Consider the following 25,759-nt stretch of genomic DNA (forward strand, 5'->3'; position numbering starts at 1 on the left):
GTCTATTATAAATTAGGGGACTGTGCTAAATGCATAAACTGTACAAAGATAAACCACAGAGCCTTCTCTCAAGGAGTTTATAGTTCAGTGGAGGAATAAGAAATTTTCAGGGTTATAGTTATGTATCAAGAATTATAGAGAATTCATACTAAGACAGGGTAGAACAAATAAATGACTGAATAAATAAATAATTGGGAGAAGAAACAAATTTTGCTTAAGAATTCGAAATAGATGTAGATACTTCCCACCAAAGGAAGTAAAGCTTTATCTCCCCTTCTTCCCTTGACTATAAGCTAGCCTGAGTGACCAGATTTCAAAGTATGGAGTATAAAAAGGCAGAAACAGTTTAAGTTCACAGTGGAGACATCTGACAAACATTGCCTTATGCAAGAGACCATGGTTAACAACATCAGTGATGACGTGGGTATCACATATTTCCTGCTATGTGAGAGAGGGGGCACTTCACCTCTGTGGTATTCTTTCTCAAACACGAAACTCCAGTCAAATCCAAATTGAGGGACTTTCAGTCCTTAACATTGCTCATCAAAACTGCCAAGTTCATGAAAAACAAGGAAGGAATGAGGAACAGTCACAGACCACAAGAAGCTAAGAAGACATGACAACTGTCTCAGTCCATTTGAGCTGCGATAACAAAATACCATAGACCGGGAGGTTTATAAACAACAAAATTTATTTCTTACAGTTCTGGAGGCTGGGAAGTCTAAGATCAAGGCAATGGCAGATTTAGTGTCCAGTGAGGGCCTGTTTTCTGGTTCATAGATGGTATCGTCTCACCCATGTCCTCACATAACAGAAGAGACTAGCTAGCTCTCTGGGGTCTCTTTTATAAGGGCACTAATCTCACTCATGAGGGCTCTGCCCTCATGACCTAATCACCTTCCAAAGACCCTACCTTCAAATACCATCACACTGAAGATTAAATGCAACATATCAATTTTGGAGGGATACAAATACTCAGACCACAGCATTCTGTCCCTTGCCTCTCAAAATTCCTGTCCTTCTCATATGCAAAATACATTCATTCCATCGTAACAGCCCAGTATCAACTTTAAAGTCTAAGTCCAAAGTCTCACCTAAATATCATCTATTAATAAATCAGATAAGGGTAGAGTCAAGGTATGATCATCCTGAGACAAATTCCTCTTCAGCTGTGAGCCTATGAAATCAAACAACTTATGTACTTCCAAAATACAATAGTGGGACAGGCATAGGATAGACATTTTCATTCTAAAAGGGGGAAATGGGAAGGAAGAAAGGGATAAAAGATCCTGAACAAGTCCAAAACCTTAAAATTCAACAATAATCTTCCTTAATTCAAGGCTCTCCCATCCAGGCCCACTGCAGTGAGGGATCTGCCTTCTGGACACACTGGGGTGGTAGCCTTGCCCCTATGGCTTTGGGTAGCCCATCCCTACTGCAGTTCTCTGTGCCTGGGTCACACACCTACAGCTTTCCTGGGCTGAATTACACCCAGGTGGCTCTAGTAATTTGGTGTCTCAGGGTGGCCCTGTCTCTATGGCTCTGCTCACCATTGCTCTTGGAGGGTGGTTCTTTTTGGTGGTCCTGCCCCAACAGTAATTTTCTATCTGGGCTCCGTGGCTCTCTGGGGCATCTAGGCCCCCATAGCTTTACTGGATGCAGCACACACAGTGCTAGGGGCTGCCAGAGCCACACCTATGGTGGTTAAGGAGCGTGGTGACAAACTATAAGGAGTACAGCGTAGAGGCCGCACTGGGCAGTGGTTCCACTTGTGCCTGTGGCCCCTCCTTTGAAATCATTCTGTCCCCCAGGCCCTCAAATTCTGGGCCTGTGATGCAAGTGGCAGCCTCATGATCTCCGAAATGCCTTCAGGTCATATTTCACTTGTCATGATGAATAAAACCTGTCTCATCCATACTAATCTCATCAAATGGTCACTTGGCCACATCACTGGTGTTCTCTCCTGAACATACCTTCTTATTTTTTACAATATGGACAGGCTAAGAATTTTCTAAATCTTTAAGTTCTACTTCCTTTTTGATTAAAATTCTATCTTTAAATCATTTCTCTCTTCTCACATTTTACTATCAGCATTTAAGAGAAGCCAAGCCACACCTTCAACACTTTGCTTGAAAATTTATTCAGCCAAATAAACTATTTCATCACTTGCAAGTTCTACGTTCCACAAAGCACCAAGACATGAACACAATTCAGCAAGTTCTTTGATACTTTGTAACAAGGAATGCCTTTCCTCCATTTTCAATAACATGTTCTTCATTTCTGTCTGAGACTTCATCAAAATGGCCTTTGCCATCCATATTTCTACCAACATTGTATTCACAATCACTCATGTAATCTCTAAGAAGACTGAGGTTTTTGTACAGTTTTCCTCCTCTCCTGAGTCCTGACCAAAATCATCCTTAACAGTCTGTTCACAGCAATGTAGGCTTTTACTAGCACATACCTCAAAATTCTTCCAGCCTCTAACCACTTCCCAGTTCTAAAGCCACTTTCACTTTTTTAGGTATGTTAACAGCAGCACCTCCACTACTTGGTAGCAATTATATTAGTCCACATGGGCTGCTATAACAAAATACCATAGACTTGGTGGCTTATAAACAATAGAAATTTATTTTATTTCTCACAGTCCAGGGCCTGGTAAGTCCATGATGACAGATCTGGTGTCTGGTGAGGGCCTGCTTTCTGATTCAGAGATGGCACCTTCTCAGCATGTCCTCATGGTGGAAGGGACAAGCTAGTTCTTTGGGTCTAATCATAAGGGCACTAATCTCATTCAGGAGGGCTATCTCCTCATGACCTTATCACTTCCCAAAGTCCCCACCTCCAAATACCATCACACTGAGGATTAGGTTCAACATATGAATTTTGGGGGAACACGAACATTTAGACCATAGCAACAATTAACTAAATGTAGGGTCCTCGAACAGAAAAACGACATTAGCGAAAAAAGTGGTGAAATCCAAGTCTCGAGATTAATAGTAACCTACAAATGTTGGTGCCTTCATTTTGACAAATATACTATGATAATGTAAGATGTTAACAACAGGAGAAGTTAGGAGAGGGGCATAAGGAACTCTACTATGTTTAATCTTTTCTGTAAGCCTAAAATTTTTCAAAAATAAAAAAGTTTATTTCAAAAAGAGAATAATGTTATATCGTATGAAAATCAAATGTAGTGTCAGTGTGTGTATGCTGTGTGGTTGCTCTCATTTTACACATACACACACACACACACACAAACACGCACACGTGTGAGTCCCTACCAAGATGGTTTACCCTAGGAATGAAAGGTGAGTTAACATAAAAAAAAAAAAGTGATTCACCACATCAACAGAATAAAGGAAAAAATTCATATGACAATAATATCACTACAGTCAGTAAAAGCATTTGATAAAACTCAATAATTATGCATGATAGATACTCACAGCAAAGGGAAACTACAAAAAACCCTAGACCAACCACTGTACTTAATAGTAAAATGTTGAGAATATTCCCTGTGAGATTAGAAACAAAACAAGGATACCAACTCTTATCATTCTTATTCACCCTTTTATAATAGCTAAAGTGCCAAATGGTATTGGGAGTAAGGCAGAAAAAAGAAGAGGTATGGACAAGAAAGGAAGAAATAATATTATTTTTCATATTTGATATAATTGTGTACATAGAAAATACAAAAGAATCTACACATAACTTACTAGAATATAAGTAAATTTTTAGAAAAGTTGCCAGACATTACAAGATGAAAATTTAAAAAACCCATTTGATTTTTTTCATATCATAAAAGTTATAAAATTAAAATGTAAAAGTATAAAAATATCATCCAAAATATCAAATACCTAATAATAAGTATAATAAAAGACAAAAGAACTCTAAGTAGGACACTAGAGCTGCCACAGACAGGGATTCCTCTCTGATGGATCTGGGTAAATCAAAAACTTTCTGGAAAGGATTCACCATTCTAGATACTATTAAGAACATTTGTGATTCATGGGAGGAGGTCAAAATATCAACATGAACAGGAGTTTGAAAGAAGGTGGTTCCAACCCAAATGGATGACTTTTAGGGGTTCAAGACTTCGGTGGAGGAAGTAACTGCCTATGTGGTGAAAATATCAAGAGAACTAGATTTAGAAGTAGAGACTGAGGATGTGACTGCTGCAATCTCATGAAGGGATGAGGAGTTGCTTATTACGAATGAACAAAGAAAGGGGTTTCTTGAGATGCAATCTATTCCTGGTGAAGATGTTATAAACATTGTTGAAATAACAACAAAGGATTTCAAATATTACATAAATTTAATTGATAAAGCAGCAGCAGGGTTTGAGAGGATTGACTCTAATTTTGAAAAAAGTTCTACTATGGGTAAAGTTCTATCAAACATCGTCATGTGCTACTAAGAAATTTTTAGTGAAAGGAAGAATCAACATATGTGACAAACGTTATTGCTGTCTTATTTTAAGACATTGCCACAGCTACTCCAGCCTTCAGGAACCACCATCCTGATCAGTCAGGAGCCATCCAACATTGAGGCAAGACCATCCAACCAGCAAAAATGATTATGACTCGCTGAAGGCTCAGATGATTGCATTTTTTAGCAATAAAGCATTTTTATATTAAGGAATATACATTGTTTTTTAAAGACATAATGCTACTACCTACTTAATAGACTACAGTATTGTGTAAATATAACTTTTATACACACTGGGAAACAAAAAAATTCGTGTGACTAGCTTTATTGCAATAGTCACTTTATTGCCGTGGTCTAGAAACAAACTTGCAGTTTCTCTGGAGTATATCTGTAAACCTATAGGCTTAAAAAACTCAGCAATCTCCAAATAAGATGCACCAAAGAAATGTGTATGTCTAGAAACTTGATCAATCTGCTAGGAAAAAAATTAATCACAGAAAAATGATACACTGTTTCTTACTTATAGGAGAATAGTAATTCAAATTACTGTAGATTTTTCCATTAGAAACCAGGGAATTCAGAAGGAAGTAGAATATTTTTAAAGTGCAGCAACAAAAGAACTGTCCACATGATTGCATGATCCATTAAAAAATCAATTAATTGGACTTGATCAAAACTAAAAACTTTTGTTCTATGAAAGATCCAGTTAAGAGGATGAAAACACAAGTCATATACTGTGAGAAAATATTTGCAAATAACATATCTATAAAAATCTTATATCCAGAATATATTAAGCACTCTCAAAACTCAACAATAAGAAAACAAACAACTCCACTTAAAAAGCACTTCAACAAAGAGGAAGGTAAATAAGCACTTGAAAAGGTGTTCATCATAATCTGTTGAGATACCACTGGACAACTGTAAAAATGGCTAAAATATATTGACAATACCATATGTTTGTGAGGATGTGGAGTAACTAGACTGCTCATTTTTGCTAGTAAGAATGCAAAGTGATACAGCCCCTCTGGAAAAGTAGTCTAGTTTAGTTTAGTTCTAAACAATTCTTATAAAGTTAAATATACACCTATGCCATATGACTCAGGAATACTCCTCCTATTTACCGTAGAAAAACAAAAACCTGTACATAAATGTTTATAGCAGCTCTAATTTTAATAGCTCCAAACTGGAAACAATTCAAACATCCTTCAATGAGTGAATGAATAAACAAACTGTAGTAATCTGTACAATGGAACTATAATACAAAAGAACAATAAAACTAATATTATTGCTTTTATTAGCACAATAAAAAGGAACCAACTTCTGATTCACACAAGATGGATGAATCAAATTCATTTTGCAAAGTAAAAAAAGTCAGATCCAAAAGACTATTACATATCTTATGATTCCATTTTTATGACACTCTGGAAAGGTATAACTATAAGAAAGAAAACAAACTAGGGATTGTCAGAAGTCAGAGGAAGGACTATCTCTAAAGGAATGGCATGTGGGAATTTTTGGATTGATGGAACTGCTTATATATAATTGTGGCAATGGGTAGAATTGTATACCACAGAAAGATAAGGTTACAGTGTGGAAATTTAAAAACGTCAACCAGGATTTGAGGCAAAGGGGGAGTGCGGAATGAGAATAATGAATCTAACTGTGCTATAAATGAATCACCTACTTATACTAAAGGGTACAGGGAAGAGAAAAGCTGACCTAAGAAGCTTTAGCAGCATTTTGACTAGATAATATAATGCTAAATTCAAAACTGTACATAAACACTGTGCTGAATTGAAGAACTTGTTTTCTCAAGCGGTTACAGGTTAGGAATTCTGAAACTACTTTATTTGTATACTAGGGTAAATATATTGCAGATAATGAGAGCCAGATTTACCACTATTGAAGAAAAAAGTTACAAATAAAGAAAGGGGATCTGTGGTTCTGGACTGCTGTCAGAGGTATCAATATGAACTCATGGTTTAAAAAAAAAGATATATATACATACAGAGAGAAATTAATAGATATGGAAATGCATACAGATGTGAGTATATGCATAAGTTAACATAAATACATATTTTTCTTATTGACTAATGCTAGAGACAGTAACATCCCAGCAACAATGAGCAAATCTGGTACTTACATCTTGCTTTCTAAATACCATTCTCTAAAAAAAAAAAAAAAGAGAGGGTTTTTTGGGGAAACAGTTGGTTCCAGATCTGGGCAGGGTGCAGAAGCCAACTTGAAAGTGCTCTTAAACTGCGGTCCCCAACCACCAGGCAATGGACCAGTATTAGTCTATGGCCTGTTAGGAACTGGGCTGCACAGCAGAAGATCAGCGGCAGGTGAGCAAGCAAAGCTTCATCTGTATTTACAGCCACTTCCCATCACTCACATCACCACCTGAGCTCCACCTCCTGTCAGATCAGGGCTCGCATTGATTCTGCATCATGGTGAGTTGTATAATTATTTCATTATATATTACAATGTAATAACAACAGAAATAAAGTGCACAATAAATGTAATGTGCTTGAATCATCCTGAAACCATCACCTCCACCTCTGGTCCATGAAAAACCGTCTCCTGTGAAACAGGTCCCTGGTGCCAAAAAGGTTGGGGACCATTGCTCTCAAAAGCTAGCGGAACAACTTGAGCAATAAAAGAATAACAGTAATATTGGATTATAATCCAAAGAATGAAATAAACACTTGATCATACAGACTGGAGAAGATGATGGACCAGAAGTAGCCCATGTGCTGCTCTCAAGGAGAGGATCAAAAGTTGCAGGTGGATGCCCACCTATAGACGGCTCTTCTTGGAAAAAACACTGTAAAACTCTAGAGAAGTGATGGGGGACATTCAGAGTGGAGGAGCAATTCGTTCAGCAAGATCAAAGGGATCTGTGGGAAGGCATCCCCACGTGGAGACGTTCAGGAGGAGAGAGCCCTGGGGCTTCCCGCTTACCCCACAGGCACTGTGGCCCAAGCTGTGAAGGAGGTCCCTCCAACAATGCAGACCTCTGCACTGATTGAGGAGCTGCTTAGAGTCTGTGCAGAGGCACTGCACTGGAGAGCACACACAGCAGGGATCAGATGACTGCTGATCCCAGGTATCTGTAGCTGATGCCATCCTGAGCTCTCAGGTGCACAGTGCCAGGTCTGTACAGGACTCAGCTTTGCAGCAGCAGCTCTCACATCACCCCCACTGGGCCAAGAAGGAAGTGGGCAGAGTGGACATTCCCCCATGCCATGCTCTCTGACTGGGATCCAAGCACCTCTCCCCACCCTCCAGCATGGGCTCTGAGCAGAGGAGATGCCTCGGGTACCATAGGCACCACCTAGGAGGTCTTGGTCGATTGCCTCAGCAGGACCTAGGTGGAGGTGAGAACCCTAGACGTCCAGCAGCCCAGGCCCACCTCTGTGGTCCCTGGGCCATTGGAAATGACCCACACCCACATAATGTGGCATCTGCAGCCCCCATGCCACTTCAAGAAGAGCCAATCACCTACACAGCTCTATCTCCATGGTTCCCAGTTCCAGGTGAGGCTCTCACTGCGCTCAGACCTAAAGCTATGCCCCTGTGGCTCCAGAACTCCCTCCAGGCCTGTGATACTACCCCTGAGAGTCCAGCGCTGTGTATCTGGATCCCAAAACCCCACCCCTGAGTCTCCACCACTGCTGCTGGGCCCGTGGAACCACTCCAAGGTCCAATGCTCTTCCAGGGACCTCCCAGCCTCAAGCCACCATTACACCTGGACCTGGTTCGAGCAAACACCCACAGCCCAGACACCCAAGACCACTGCCTAGATATTCTCACCCAGCTGCCGTTATCACCTCCACAGGAAGACCCCAGGTGGAGCAATCTCCCACAATGCCAGCCTCCATGGACAGGGTCTTACCCAGCCTCCAACTTGAACTTACAACAATCTGGGGAACAACTCACCATGCCACACAAAGATCATCTACCACCAGCTTGAACTATGTCAATCACAGGGAAAGGAGAAAGAACAGCTACACTTCAGGCTCTCGGTGCTCCTGCCCCTCCGCTGCTGGGTCAACATTCCATAGCAGGACACAAAAGTGCCATCTAGGGACCTACCCTTCTTCTCACTAAGTAGGAGAGTTCCCAGCAAAGAAGAACAGGTGTCCCGCAAACCTCTTGCCCTGAGTCATGAAGAAAGGATTCAGATGAGAAGAAACCAGCAAAAGAACTCTGGTAACATGAAAAAACAGAATATTTCAACACCATTAAGGGATCACAATGGAACTACAGTAGCAGACTCCAATCAAAAGGAAATTGTCAAAATGACAGAAATGGAATTCAGAATATAGATGGCAAATAAGATGAGTGAAATTGAAGAGAACGTTCAAAACCAACAAAAAGAAGGCCAAAAAATATTTCAGGAAATCAATGATAAAAATGAAAAAGTCACTAAAGAGCTAGACAACATAAGAAAGGTAATAATAGAACATAAAGACATAAAAGAGTCATTTAGGGAATTTCAAAACACAGCAGAAAGCTTCAACAACAGACTAAACCAAGCAGAAGAAAGAATCTCAGGAATTGAGGAAAAAGCTCTTGAGCTAACCTAGTCAGTCAACGATGCATAAAAGAGAATAAAGAGGAATGAACAATCAGATAAACATGGGACTACGCAAAGTGGGCCAATATACGAATTATAGATATCCCTGAGAGAGAAGAAGAAAGAGTAAAAAGCGTGGAAAATCTATTAGAGGGAATTATTGAGAAAAACTTCCCTGTATCACCAGAGAGCAGACATCCACATATGAGATGGTCATTGAACACCAGGAAGATTCATAGCAAACAGGACATCTCCAGGACACATAATAATCATCAACCTGGCCAAAGCGAAAATAAAGGAGAAAATTCTACAAGCAGCAAGATGAAAGCAAAAACTAACCTACGAAGGAAAACCCATCAGGCTAACTGCAGACTTCTCAGAGGAGACCTTAAAAGCAAGAGGGATTGGGGCCCCATCTTCAGTCTTTTTAAAAAGAACTACTAGCCTAGAATTTTGTATCTTGCAAAACTAAGGTACATAATTGATGGAGAAATAAAGACTTTTTCAGACAAGCAAACACTGAAGCAATTTGTCAGGACCAGAACTACAGGAAACACTCAGAACTGCATTATATATGGATCACCACAATAGATACCCAACAGTGTAAAACTACCCAAAAGCTAAAGCTGACAGCTCATATAAAACAATAGCACAAGAGGGAAAAGAAAGCAGTAACGTACTACCCAGCATGATGAACAGAAAAGCATCCCAAATGTCAATGTTAATGGTCTGAAAGCTCCACACTAAAGATATAGGCTGACTAAATGGATGAAAAAACACAAGCCAAGTATCTGCTGTCTCCAGGAAACACATCTAACCCACAAGGACTCACACAAACTTAAGGTGAAGGAATGGAAAAAAATATCCTAGGCAAACTAAAGCCACAAAAGGTTTGGCCATTCTTTTGTGTTTGGCCATTCTTTTATCAGACAAAATTGACTTCAACAATTGTAAAGAAAAACAAATATGGTCATTATATAATGGTAAGGGGAACAATTAAACAAGAAGATATTATGATCTTATAGGACTATAGAACAAATGGAACTAACAGACATTCACAGAAAATTCTACCCAAAAATGAAGGACTATACATTCTTCTCATCACCACAGGGGACATTCTCTAAGATTGATCATATCTAAGGTCACAAACCATGTCTCTGCTATTCAAAAAAACTGGAATTATACCATGTATCTTCCCAGAACACGGTGGAATAAAAACAGCAATCAATTCCAAGAGAAACACTCAAATCTACACAAAGTTATGGACAGCACAACCTGCTGCTGAACAATTTTTGGGTCAATGATGAAATTAAGATGGAAATCAAAAGATTCCTTGAACTGAACAACAGAGGGAACACAAGCTATCAAAATTTATGGATTCAGCAAAAGCAGTCCTAAGGGGAAAATTCATGGCCTTAATTGTCACATGAAAAAGACAGAAAGATAACAAATAAACAACCTAATGTCACATCTCAAGGAACTAGAAAAGGAAAAGCAAACCAAACTCAAAGCCAGCAGAAGAAATGAAATAACAAAGCTCACAGCAGAACCAAATGAAATGGAAACCAAAAAAAAAAAAATTCAAAGGGTCAATGAAACAAAAAGTTGGTTCTCTGAGAAGATAAACAAAATCAATAGATCTCTTGGCTAGATTAACCAGGACTAGAAGAGAAAGGACCCAAATAAGCTCAATCAGAAATAACAAAGGAGATATTACAATTGATGGCACACAAATACAAAATATCATCTATGAATACTATGAAAAATCTCTAAGCACATAAACTCAAAAACACAGGGCAAATTCCTGGAAACACACAACCTCCCAATACTCAACTAGGAAGAAACAAAACTCCTGAATAGACCAATAACAAGCAGTGAGATTAAAGCAGTAATAAAAAAATCTCCCAATCAAAAAAACCCTGAACCAGATGGATTCACAGCTGAACTCTACCAAACCTACAAAGAAGAGCTGCTACCCATCCTACAGAAATTATTTCATAACATCCAGGAGAAGGGACTCCTCCCTAACTCATTCTATGAAGCCAGTACCACCTTGATAACAAAGCCAGGAAAGGACACAACAACAACAACAACAACAACAACAACAAAAACCACTACAGACCAATATTCCTTATGAATATAGAAGCAAAAATCCTTAATAAAATACTAGCAAACTGAATTAAACAGCACATCAAAAAAGTAATCCATCGTAACCAAGTGGGCTTTATCTCAAGGATGCAAGGATGGTTCAACACATGTAAATCAATAAATATGATTCATCGCATAAACACAAGCAAAAACAAAGATCATATGATCATCTCAACAGATGTAGAAAAAGCATTTAACAAAATCCAGCTTCCTTTCATGATAAAAACCCTCAAAAACTAGGCACAGAAGGAACATATCTCAAAATTACAAAAGCATTATATAACAAACCCACAGCCGACATCATACTGAATGGAGAAAAGTTAAAAGCATTCCCCCTAAGAACTGGAGCAAGGGTGCCCCCTGTCACCACTTCTATTCAACATAGTATTGGAAGTCCTACCCAGAGAAATCAGGCAAGAGAAAGAATTAAAGGGCATCCAAATCAGGAAAGAGAAGGTCAAACTATTGCTTTTCGCTGATAACATGATCTTATATCTAGAAAATCCCAAAGTCTCCATCAAAAGACTCTAGAATTGATAAATAAATTCAGAAAAGTCTCACATTATAAAATCAGTGTATGCAAGTCAACAGCACTTATATAAACTAACAACAGTCAAGCTTACAGACAAATCAAAAACCCTATGCTATTCACAATAGCTACAACAAAAATAAAATACTTAGGAATATACTTAATCAAGGAGGTAAATGATCTCTACAAGGAAAACTACAAAATATTGATGAAAAAAAATCACAGAAGACCAAACAAATGGAAAAAAATTCTCATGCTCACGGATCAGTAGAATCAACATCTTTAAAATGTCCATAGTGCCCAAAGTGATTTACAGACTCAACGCAATCACCATTAAAATATCAAAGTCTTATTTCACAGATCTAGAAAAAAATAATCCTAAGCTTCATATGGAAACAAAAAAGAACCCAAATAGCCAAAGCAATCTCAAGCAAAAAGAACAAATCTGGAGTCATCACAGTACTAGACTTCAAACTATATAACAAGCCTATAGTAACCAAAACAGCATGTTATTGGTACAAAAATGGAAACATAGACCAATGAGTCAAAACAGAGAATGTGATATAAAACCATCTACCTACAACTAACCAATCTTGGACAAAGCAGACAACACACACTGGAGAAAAGAAGTCTTATTCAATAAATGGTGCTGGAAAAATTGGATAGCCACATGCAGAAGAATGAAACAGGACCTCTATCTCCTGCCATTTACAAAAATTAATTCAAGATGGATAAAAAAATTAAATGTAAGGCATGAAACCATAAAAACTCTAGAAGAAAAACTCTTATAGACATCGTCCTAGGCAAAGAATTTATGATTAACACCCCAAAGGCAATTACAGCAACAACGAAAATAAATAAATGGGACTTAATTAAATTAAAAGGCTTCTTCACAGCAAAGAAAATAATCAGCAGAGTAAACAGACAACCTACAAAATGGGAGAAAATATTCACAAACTATACACCCCATAAAGGGCTAATATCCAGAAAGAAAATTTTGCTAATTTGAGTTCTTTATATTAGGTTGGTGCAAAAGTAATTACGGTTTTAGCATTGTTGAAATTTCCTGTCTGATACTGGCATACATTCTTAAATAAATATGGTTATGCTGTACATCATTTTAATGCGCATTTCTTGCTGTATAGTTTTTGCTAATGACTTGTTGTTTATTTTATATTTATTTTAGACTATGGAAATGATGTTAGACAAAAAGCAAATTCAAGCAATTTTCTCATTTGAGTTCAAAATGAGTCACAAAGCAGCAGAGACAACTAGCAACATCAACAACGCATTGGGCCCAGGAACTGCTAACAAACGTACAGTGCAGTGGTGGTTCAAGAAGTTCTGCAAAGGAGATGAGAGCCTTGAAGATAAGGAGCACAGTGTCCGGCCGTCAGAAGTTGACAATGACCAACTGAGAGCAATCATTGAAGCCAATCCTCTGACAACTACACGAGAAGTTGCCAAAGAACTCAAGGTTGACTATTCTATGGGTCATTCATCATTTGAAGCAAATTGGAAAAGTGAAAAAGGTGCATAAGTGGGTGACTCTGTGAGCTGATCAAAAATCAAAAAAACTTGTTGTTTTGAAGTGTTGTCTTCTCTCATTGTATGCAACAATGAATCATTTCTTGATCATATTGTGACATGTGAGGAAAAGTGGATTTTACACGACAACTGGCGATGACCAGCTCAGTGGTTGGACCAAGAAGCAGCCCCAAAGCATTTCCCAAAGTCAAACTTGCACCAAAAAAAGGTCATGGTCACTGTTTGGTGGTGTGCTGCCGGTCTGATCCACTCCAGCTTTTTGAATCCCAGTGAAACCATTACATCTGAGAGCTATGCTCAGCAAATCCATGAGATGCACTGAAAACTGCAACACCTGTAGCCGGCATTGGTCAACAGAAAGGGCCCAATTCTTCTCCACGACAACGCCTGACCACACATCGCACAACCAACGCCTCAAAAGTTGAACAAATTGGACTACAAAGTTTTGCCTCATCCACCACAGTCACTTGACCTCTCACCAACCGACTATCACTTCTTCAAGCATCTCAACAACTTTTTGCAGGGAAAACGCTTCCACGACCAGCAGGATGCAGAAAATGCTTTCCAAGAGTTCGTCGAATCCCGAAGCATGGATTTTTACGCTACAGGAATAAACAAACTTATTCTCATCAGCAAAAATGTGTTGATTATAACGGTTCCTATTTTGATTAATAAAGATGTGTTTGAGGCCAGGCGCGGTGGCTCACGCCTGTAATCCTAGCACTCTGGGAGACCGAGGCGGGAGGATTGCTTGAGGTCAGGAGTTCGAGACCAGCCTGAGGAAGAGCGAGACCCCGTCTCTACTAAAAATAGAAAGAAATTATATGGACAGCTAAAAATATATATAGAAAAATTAGCCGGGCATGGTGGTGCATGCCTGTAGTCCCAGCTACTCGGGAGGCTGAGGCAGAAGGATTGCTTAAGCCCAGGAGTTTGAGGTTGCTGTGAGCTAGGCTGATGCCACGGCACTCTAGCCCAGGCAACAGAGTGAGACTCTGTCTCAAAAAAAAAAAGAAAGAAAGAAAGAAAGATGTGTTTGAGCCTAGTTATAATGATTTAAAAATCATGATCCGAAACCACAATTACTTTTGCACCAACCTAATACAAAGAACTCAAACAAATTAGCAAGAAAAAAACAACTCCATTAAAAAGTGGGCAAAAGACATGAACAGAAGCTTTTCAAAAGAAGACAAATGACTGACAAACATGAAGAAGTGCTCAACATCATTAATCATCAGGGAAATGCAAATTAAAACCACAATGAGATATTACCTTTCCTGTGTCAGAATGGCTACTCAAAAGTCAAAAAACACTAGCTGCTGGCATGGATGCAGAAAGGAACACTTATATGCTATTTGTGGAATTGCAAATTAGTACAACCTCTGTGGAAAACAGTATGGATATTTCTAAAAGAAATAAATATAGACTTAACATTTGACCCAGCAATCTCATTCCTCAGTATCTACCCAAAGGAAAAGAAGTCCTTTTATAAAAAAGATCCTTCAACTTTTGAAGTATTGGTTGTGTGACGTGCAGCAGGTGCTGTCATGGAGAAGAAATGGGCCCTTTCTGTTGACCAATGCTGGCTGCAGGCGTTGCAGTTTTCGGTGCATCTCATCGATTTGCTGAGCATACATCTCAGATATAATGGTTTCACTGGGATTCAGAAAGCTGGAGTGGATCAGACCAGCAGCACACCACCAAACAGTGACCAGGACCTTTTTTTGGTGCAAGTTTGACTTTGGGAAATGCTTTGGGGCTGCTTCTTGGTCCAACCACTGAGCTGGTCATCGCCAGTTGTCATGTAAAATCCACTTTTCCTCACACGTCACAATCTGATCGAGAAATGGTTTTTTGTTGCACACAATGAGAGAAGACAACACTTCAAAACAATGATTTTTTTGATTTTCAGTCAGCTCACGGAGGCACCCACTTATCCAGCTTTTTCACCTTTCCAATTTGCTTCAAATGATGAATGACCCATAGAATAGTCAACCTTGAGTTCTTTGGCAACTTCTCGTGTAGTTGTCAGAGGATCGGCTTCAATGATTGCTCTCAATTGGTCATTGTCAACTTCTGACGGCTGGACACTGTGCTCCTCATCTTCAAGGCTCTCATCTCCTTTGCAGAACTTCTTGAACCACCACTGCACTGTACGTTTGTTAGCAGTTCCTGGGCCCAATGTGTTGTTGATGTTGCTAGTTGTCTCTGCTGCTTTGTGACCCATTTTGAACTCAAATGAGAAAATTGCTTGAATTTGCTTTTTGTCTAACATCATTTCCATAGTCTAAAATAAATATAAAATAAACAACAAGTCATTAGCAAAAACTATACAGCAAGAAATGCGCATTAAAATGATGTATAACATAACCACATTTAAGAAGGTATTCCAAAATCAAGCAGGAAATTTCAACAATGCTAAAACCGCAATTATTTTTGCACCAACCTAATAGCTCAAGAATAGAAAATCAAACACCACATGTACTCTCCAACAATTTGGAACTAACTGATGGGCACACATGGGTACAGACAGAAGTAAAAGTCATTAGAAATCAAGACTGGGAGAGGGAGGAGGGGAATGGTAAAAACCTACCTAACAGATACAATGAACACTATTCAGGTGATAGGCACACTAATGGCCCTGACTTAAGCATTATAAAAGCTATCCATGTAACAAAAACATTTGTACCCTCCTAATATTTTGAAATTAAAAAAATACTCATGAGTCTATATTAATGTAAATAAATAACTAAAGGAATAAATGGTGAAGAAATAATAGTTCTTCCTTATAGAAGAATTCCAATTAATGAATGTAGAAGAAATGAGAGACACAGAAAAACACCATTACAATACTACAGTAATAACTGCCACAGCCAAGATCCACTGATTGGATGCTAAAAGTAGTGGTCAAAGGTCAAGCAGAAACAGGATATTTGCATAGACTAACAAATCCCCGTGAAATATTTAGTATCTACAAAGGAAAAAGAGTAACTTTACATGGAGAATCCTGGCAGACACTACTTTATCCAAATGATCGGGGTTGACGTCACCAGTAATGCATATCAACATAATGTGCTCCCTGTTGTGATGTATTGAGAATACATAGCCTCAATCTAATCTTGAGACAACATCATACAAAGCTAAATTGAAGGGCTTTCTTTAAAATAACTGATCAGCACTTTTCAAAGTGTCAAGGTCATGAAAGACAAGGAAAGACTGAGAAACTGTCACAGATTAAAGGAGATTAAGAAGACATGACAACTAAAAGGCAAGAAGGGGATCCTAGGTTGGATCTGACACAAAAAAGGTTCATTTGTGGAAAAACCTGGCAAAATCCAAGCAGTCTATACTTTTGTTACAGTTTTATACCAAGGATAATTTCCTAGTTTTGATAAATATTTTATGGTTACAATGTTACAGTAAGATGTTAACATAAGGAGAAGCTTCAGTAAAGGGTACATGGAGGCCAGGCGCGGTGGCTCACGCCTGTAATCCTAGCACTCTGGGAGGCCGAGGCAGGAGGATAGCTCGAGGTCAGGAGGTCAAGACCAGCCTGAGCAAGAGCGAGACCCTGTCTCTACTAAAAAATAGAAAGAAATTATCTGGACAGCTAAAAATATATACATATATATATATATATATATATATAAAATTAACCAGGCATGGTGGCGCATGCCTGTAGTCCCAGCTACTTGGGAGGCTGAAGGAGAAGGATTGCTTAAGCCCAGGAGTTTGAGGTTGCTGTGAGCTAGGCTGACGCCATGGCACTCTAGCCCGGGCAACAGAGTGAGAAACTGCCTTAAAAAAAAAAAAAAAAAAAAGGGTACATGGAAACCTCTAAAATATCCCTCAAAGGATCTCTACCTCCTGTCATTCACGCTCTTGTGTAACTCCCTACCCCTGAGTGTCAGGGTGCATAGAATGGCTCATTTCTAGTGAACAGAACACGTGAGAGGTGATGAGATGTCACTTTCAATGTTAGGTTACAAAAAGACTATGGCTTTTGTCTTGAGCACCCTCTCTTGCTCTCTCACTTGCTCACTGAGAGAAGCTTAAATGTCATAAATGTCTCTGGCCAAAGTCACGTGAGTGAGCTTGGAAGCACGCCCTCTCAAATGAGCCTTCAGATGAGTCCAAGTTGCAGCCAATGCCTGGTTTGCAATCTTGTGAGAGAATCTAAGCCAGAAGTACCCATATAAACTAAGCCTGGATTTCTGACCTACGGACACTTTCAGATGTTAACTGTTTTAAGTTGCTACATTTCAGGGTAATAAGTTACAGGCAATAGATAACTAACATGGAAACTCTTTGTTGTACTATTTCTGCAACTCCTCTGTAAGTCAACTTTCCAAAGTTTTCCTTCCATAATCTTCCATGAATGCCAAAGATATTAAATGAGTGTCCAAGATCACAGCTGGAAGAAGAATCAGAAGTAGGGTTCAGAATTGTGGCGGACAGTACTATGTAGGGGAACAAGCTCTCGCTTTGATTATACAGACAGCATTTTGAATGTCCATTCTTCTGCTTACAAACAGCATCAGTTGGCACAAGTAACAGTGTCAGTGTCTCAGTTTTCCAGTGGGTGAACAGGGATGTCATCACCTACTTTGTGGGACTTACAAAGTTATGAAGACTAAATAAGATAGCACATGTAAGTCCCTCATTGCCACGACTACTATCACATGTGGATGTTGAATAAACATTTATTCCCTTCCTCCTTTCTAAGCCTAGTGCTTTCTACTGTGGTATGATACTTTCTCAACAATAATAAACATTAAACACACAAGTAATTTTGTTTTGCCACATTGTAAGAGACTCATTAAGGTAAAGCAGAATTAATGACAAAGCACTAAAATTAGGCTGAATAATATAAATCTAATGCATTTACCCCTGAATTCAGTTTCCTCTCCTACAATACATTGTGAGATGGGGCATCACTTCAGGGAGCACGTTATGCTGATATGCTTTACTGGTGATGTTAATCTTAATCACTTAAAGTGGTATCTACCAAAATTCTCCACTGGAAAGCTATATTTTTTTCTTTGTAAAATATTAAATATTTGAGAGAAATCCTGAAATGGAACCAGAGATAGGAGAGAGGGAGAGAGGAAGACAGAGAGGGACAAAGAAAGACAGAAACAGAAAGAGACAGACAATGTGCATGTACACAAGCTCCCAAAGGAGATCTTCAGCATTATCTCCAAAACAATAAATAGGGAATTAGTAATTGTACCATTGGATGACCAAAGATTCTTCTCAAAGAAATACAGTTTTTTAAAACACTTGATGTTAAGCCTTGCCAAAAGCCCTTTGAAAGTATAAGTACATTACTTCCACATTTTTTTCTTACTTACTTATTTATTCCTTGAAAGACTTCCAGAAGATTAGCCAGAAACAACCTCCCATCAGAGAAATCACACCACCTTTCCCCCAAGCACTTAAATCTGCTTAAAGCATTTTAAACCCTTTATCACAAATTCCAGCAGCTTGCTTGTTATCACAATGAGACTCACCGATCTGCAGTTATCGGAGTCCCCTCTGGATTGGAATATCCTTCCAAATCTGAAATGTTCACTTGTATTTGCCTTGAGGTTACTATCTGTCTATTCTGAGAAGGTATGGTTTTCAAGTCCTGAGTAACAGTATTACTATCTGGAAGAGAAGACTGTACGACTTGGAAGTCCAGTGAAGATTTACGTCCTAGAAAACCTAAAGATTCTTGATCCTGTGCTACAGGTTTACTGGTCAATAATTTGGAGGTTGGTTCCAATGATCTCGAAGATATAGTTTGTAGGTCAAAGTTAAACTCACTATTCATCCTTGTTTTAGAAGCAGCATCCAATGAATGAAATCTTTTATCTAAGGTTCCACTATCCAATTTGGAAGGAGTCTTGGGACAAAGAGTTATACGAACACAAGAAAGTGCTTTTCTATTTGAAGGTGGAGTAGATGCAGATGTTTCTAATGTACAGTGATTTGGGGCCGACTGGGAGACATTACTGAACTTGGCTTCAACATTTATCATATTTGAAGTATGTGATTTAGGCTTATGTTGATTATTCTTTTCTACTACAGAATCCTGACCTTGAGGAAGGGGGAAATGGTGTTTTTTCATGTGGTCATCTATACCTGGGGCTTTGCTTTGACGTTGTTCAAGAAAAATGGGAGAAGGAAGGTCTGAAGCTATATAATTCTGACCTTGAGGAAGGGGAAAATGGTTTTCTCTCATCTGATGATCTACATGTGGGGCTTTAGTTTGTTCAAAGAGTTCTCGTTGTTCAAGTAAAACACAAGAAGGAAGGATTGGAGCTACATAATCCTGATGTTGAGGAGGGGGAGAATGATGTTTCCTCACATGGTGATCTGAATGTGGGGCTCTGCTTTGTTCAAAGAGCTCTCGTTGTTCAAGAAAAATGGAAGAAGGAATATCTGGAGTTATAGTTACATTCTTCTGACTTATTCCTAGGGTGGAACTTGGTCCGCCCATGCTAATGAGGGTATGGTTACCAGAAAACTGAACTTCCTTAAAATTGCTACAATTTGCACTGGCACTGGGTTCAGAATGACTGCCTTTAAAATCTGATCTTTCTAAGAGTTTTTCTTCTTTATGAGAATGCTCAAAATCAACAGGTAATTTTTGGCTTTTCCTACTACCTTCCGCTAAAATAGTCACATCTTTATCTGGTGAATGACTACGTGTTTTAAATGATGAAGGGGAAGAGGTTTTCTGATTTAGATCTCTAGGAGGATTTTGCTCTTCAGTGAAATGAGAATTAAATACCCCCACAGATGCTCCAGTACACTGGCTACCTTCAGAAACACCAACCTTTAACACAGAGGAATCTGAAATGCATTTAGAATGTCGGTGAGATGAAAAAGTGATGGAGGTAGTAAACTTTTTCGTGGGTTCTGGGGGCAGCAATTGTGATGAAGAATGAAAATCTACTTCTTTAGGAGGCACAAAAGCAGGTTCTACTAACTCCGAGAGCCAAGGATTCATCTTTTCATGGAATGGCATTCGAACACCCTTGCTAATTTTGAAGTCATCAGATACAAAGTCTTGGAATGGGGAATGACTTCGTAACTGTAAGGAATTCCAGACTTTGAGACGGGGGTTGCTCTGGTCTAGGGATGCGGAAAGGTTGATGTGCCCAGCTTTCCATGATGATGGGCTCCGCCGTCCTCTGATCATCTCTGAGGGGTCAGAAGATCTGAAAACACAAGTGCGGCTGTCCAATTGTGGCTGTTCAGCAGCAGTTAGAGTCCTGAAACATCCTTTTTCATGGCTCTCAATAATAATGTGACTACATACAGCTTCTGGCTTGCATCCTATTCCCCGTGGACTCTGTAAACCCTAGAAGATATAAACAGGTTCTTACTTGAAGTAGTACAAATAATTATATAAAAATCAGTTTTATATCCAGGCTAAGATTTGACCATGAAGGTCATGTCATCCTTTTATAATAAAAAGATCAAAGAAAACAGCAAGAAAAAGATAGTTGACTACAGAATAAAAAAGGCTCACGATAACTAAGACCACTCAGGGAGTTCTCATAATTTTCTATTAAAGTAAACACAGCAAAGACTACTATCGTCCTCCAGTATATATTCTCACTCTCCTTCCCTCATGCAAACTTTTGCTAACCACATAGCCACCAAATGAGAGATATTCTGTTTCTTTTTTTTGCAGCTAGTTGTGATCATATGACTAGGTTTAGGCCGATGTAATATGAGCAAAAATGTTAAATACAACTTCCGCTTCCTGTCCTTAAAATCAAGTTCTCAACCTTCACTGCCACTACTGTCACCATGCCTGGAACAACCTTGGAAGCCAAGTGTAAGGATAGCTAGCCAGTATGGGTACTTGGAGACCTCAAGGAATAGAGCTCACTTTCCCTGGACTATGACATGAAAAAAATAAAATAAAATTCTACCTTATTTAAGCTGTTGTATTTTTGACACTCTACTTCAGAGGTTTGACCTACATCCTAATAAAACCCCTAGGAGCAGGAAAAAGAAACTAACATCTTTTCCTGGGTCATAGGATCAGTAGCAAAAGCTACCATAAATATAAAATTTCTTTAAGGTTTCTATGTTTTATCTAAAAAGTCATTATAATTTGGCATTCTATTTGATGATATAGCAACATTTAATTTGATATGAAAATATTTTAAATTATGCTGCATCTTCCCACATGATGGAGTAGAGAGATGTACTTTTCCCTATTTCTCCTGCTAAGTAGAATTAAACTACCTGGACATTACATATAAAACAAATATAAGGAGAATCTGAAAGATGTAAAGAAGAAAGCAGAATGGCTAGGGATCTAGGGACCTGAGGAATAATATGGTGTCGAGATCCCTGGGTTTTCTTTTTGTCTCATATATACGGGCCCGGAGCTAAAGAAGCCAAAAGGAACAACACCACAGACAAAAGCCCTAACAAAAATTTGCTCTCACTTGCCAAAAACCAGTAAAGGTGCATCCTAGCAAGACAGAAAACATTTAGATAATAACTGCTCTACTCTAGCCAACCACCACAGGAAAAACTGTAGCCCCACCCACACCTACATCAGCAACAGCCAAGGAAGGAGCCTAGACTTCTACTCTTGCTGTAAATTATGAGGCAACCCAACACCCATGCCAGGGTGCTACAGAGAAGGCCAAGTAGGAGCCCAGGACTTACTTTCATCCCTGCTGGCTGACAATGAGTTTTCCCTCCCCTCTCGTATCTGTGAAGATCACGTGGGAAGCCCAGACTTTCATACCCACCCAGCAAAATGAGGTGTCCCTCTGTCTCCCAGCTATAGGCTGAAAGAAAATATTAACATTTGCAAACCTCACAGCCAATAAAGGACTTGTATCTAACATATTCAAAGAACTCAATAGTTAAAAATAAAATCCAATTAGAAAATGGCAAAAGACATAGACATTTCACTGAATAGGATTCAGAGATAGGAAATAAAGATACAAAAAGATGTTCAACATCAAAAACCATTAAGGAAACGCAAATTAAAACCACAATAAGATATCACTATTTCCCTATTAGAATGGGTAAAATAAAAATGCTGGTGAGGATATGGAGTAAATGGATTGCTCATACATTGCTGATGGGAATATAAAATGGTATAACCACCCTGGAAAATGGTGTGGCTGTCTCTCAAAAAACTAAACATGGGCTGGGCGTGGTGGCTCACATCTGTAATCCCAGGACTTGGGGAGGCTGAGGCAGGAAGATCACCTGAGGCCAGGAGTTCAAGACCAGCCTGAACAACATAGCAAGACACCGACTGTCTCTTCAAAAAAAAATTTAAAAACACTAAATATGCAACTACCAAAAACTTATGTTCACACAAAAACTCACACATAAAATGTTTTTAGTAGTTTTATTTGCAAAGCCAAAAACTGGAAAACAACTAAGATGTCCTTCAATAGGTGAATATTTAAACTGTGGTACATCTAAACCATGAAATACTACATAACAATAAAAACAAAAACTACTGATACACACAACAATCTGGATGAATCTCCAGATAATTATGCTGAGTGAAAAATATCAATAAGGTTGCATACTATATGATTTCATGTATAAGACATCCTTGAAATTATAAAATTATAGAAATGGAGAACAAATTAGTAATTGCTAGGGGTTAAGTACATGGTGGGCACAGGAAAGAAGTCGATGTAGCTATTACAGGGCATCATGAGGCACCCCTGCTGTGATGTAAATGTTCAGTGTGCCTTGACTGTATCAGTATCAATACTGTGGTTGTGATATATCACTACAGTTTTGCAAATGTTACCTTTAGGGGAAACTGGATAAAGGGTACACGTGATCTCTCCATATTATCTCTTGCATGTTAAACTACAATTATTTCATAACAAAATGTTAACTAAAAGATTTAAAAAATTAACTAGTACTGCATAAAACTGATACTTAATGTCATTTTTATTTTGTGGCTTCTTATTACCCTGATACCTCCTGACATATCACTGGGAAGCAAACACCCTAAATTGAGAAAAATAAACTTATTCCAGCCTCTTAAAACTGGGTATGATTAAACTTATACTCATGCCAAAATATATTTCTCTTCCTCCTTTCCAAAAATCCGTATCTTACAATTTTTTGAACACTCCATGCCCGACCTCCTCCCATCACATCTTTCAAGCTTTCATAATAATCATAAACATCTTTCATAAAAATTTTTCATTTTAAAAATTCTTATAGCTTTAGTATTTGCCAGGTAAATTTTAGTATTTTCACATAATCATTTCCAGATAAGCTATATAGTATGCATAGTCTGTTCTGGAAAATGTTTTAGTAAAGACTTTTATCACTAATTTGGATAAAAAGTTGCCAAATATACCAATGGCAAAATGCTGGAAGGGATATTTAATAAATGACCAAATTTAGATTAAAAATCATTCCAATAGGCTTGAATACTGATGTAAAACCAATAAGAAGAAATACATCAGAGTTTTTAAAAACATTATAGACACAAGAAATGACAATAGAAATCTTGGCAGCAGTTTGTATTTCTTAAAAATGCCCAAGTACACTGTGACCATTAGAAATCTAGAATTCAGTGGCAGAAAGAGAATTATCAAATATACTTCATGCTGGTCAGATCACATGTGAAATTCTGTGTTTCATCTAATTCAGCACACCCTATTTTAAGAAAAACACAGACAACTAGAGTCTACCCAAATGGAGGCAATCTGATTGCTGAGGGGTCTGGAAATATCAACACATGAAAATTTAAAAAAATAGGGGAAATGCAGAACACTGGAAAAAATAGGTACTTTAAAAAAAATAGTGCTAGGACAGCTAATTATCCATTCATTTTTGTCATTTGTTAATTTTGTTTTTCACAAGCATTTATGTAAAATCTAATCTAATTTTTTATACTTTTAAAAAGCTTTTCCAAAATTGAGATAAGCCAAATAATTAAGCTATTAATATATCACTGAAGAGTAGTTTTCTAAGAAATTCTGTATGCATCAGGCCATAAAATCCACACATATGATAGCTGTATCAATTCATATAGAATTAATAATAATCATAGCTGCCAGTTATTGATCACTAACTAGATATCACATTCTACTAAGCATTTTATAGGCATTATCTCATACAATCCATACGAAAATCCTATAAGAGAGGTATTATCATACCCTATTACTATTCATAATAGCAGATCAAATGCCTTATCTAAAGGAGAATGGATAAACTGTGATATACTCACACATTGGAATATTATACACTAATGAATAAACTAAAACTATGTACATCTAGATAGAAGAATCTCAAAAACTTAAGACTGAAAAACCCAACTCTCAGGAGAATATATACCATGCTGATACCATCTATATAGAGTTCAAAACCATACTGAAGAGCAAGGAAATCAATACATGTCAAGATAAGACTGGGGAAAGGGACACAAACGACTTCAACAGTATTCATAATGTTCTTTTTTTCAAGCTGAATAGCCAACATACAGGAATTTTTTTGCTTGCCTTTATTCTTTATATAAATGATTCAGGCTGGGCACAGTGGCTCACGCCTGTAATCCTAGCACTCTGGGAGGCCAAGGCTGGTGGATTGTTTGAGTTCAGGAGTTCGAGACCAGCCTGAGCAAGAGTGAGACCCCGTCTCTAACTAAAAAAAATAGAAAGAAATTATCTGGACAACTAAAAATATATAGAAAAAATTAGCCGGGCATAGTGGCACATGCTTGTAGTCCCAGCTACTCAGGAGGCTGAGGCAGAAGGATTGCTTGAGCCCAGGAGATTGAGGTTGCTGTGAGCTAGGCTGACACCACAGCACTCTAGTCCAGGCAACAGAGCAAGACTCTGTCTCCAAAAAAAAAAAAAAAAAAAAAATTCATATATTCTCTCATCTATGCATGAAATAGTTCATAACAGAAGGAAAATAAGTTCCATTAAAAAGAAAGTCATCTATATATAAGCTGTTATAGCTCTGTATTCTTAAGCAGAAAACAAGCATCTAAAAATAGCTGGAATTTATCTGCATTTCAAGATAGCACCCTGAAAAGAAAATAAGGGTGATGTTTAGTCTGTCTGCTTTAACAATATATTGATAAAACAAGCAAATCAGTTCTTTTTTTTCTAAGAAGATAAATTTTTCTCATAGATGAATTTGGAGTTAATCAAAAATTACAGAATCTCATCCTTACATCTTGACTTTTGAAGAATTAAGACTCCTAACACTTTAGCCAAAGATTATCAGTGCCCAAGGGATCTAAATTCCATCACTCATTCTTTCACATTTTCTCATTTCTAGATTTCTTTTAATACCTTGGACAAGTCAGTTGTTCTCCCATGACCAAACAACTCTGCCTTGATCTCTTCTACTTTTCTCCTGTCATCTTCATTTAATTTTGAAATGGAGTATCCATAATCATGTGCCAAATTAAACTTCATATTCCAGGCTGGAGAGAAAGCATAGAAACACTTGAGACAATAAATTGCAAAAGTGACAATTTGTCAACGATTATAACACAGAAG

General features: G+C 38.2%; 1 protein-coding gene across 1 annotated transcript in view; it reads right to left on the bottom strand.

Annotated features, from left to right (window-relative positions):
* ALMS1 (ALMS1 centrosome and basal body associated protein) overlaps nt 1-25,759 on the bottom strand; it is a 169,892-nt gene that overhangs the window by 81,046 nt on the left and 63,087 nt on the right. Inside the window, exons 9-10 of the mRNA XM_069494170.1 lie at nt 25,550-25,683; nt 18,749-20,589 (exon numbers count right to left, since the gene is read on the bottom strand). Coding sequence (XP_069350271.1) covers nt 18,749-20,589; nt 25,550-25,683 — 1,975 coding nt within the window. The remainder of the gene's footprint in view (nt 1-18,748; nt 20,590-25,549; nt 25,684-25,759) is intronic.

The sequence above is a fragment of the Eulemur rufifrons genome, chromosome 19 (assembly GCF_041146395.1).
Source record: "Eulemur rufifrons isolate Redbay chromosome 19, OSU_ERuf_1, whole genome shotgun sequence".
In the NCBI taxonomy this organism is placed as follows: domain Eukaryota; kingdom Metazoa; phylum Chordata; class Mammalia; order Primates; family Lemuridae; genus Eulemur; species Eulemur rufifrons.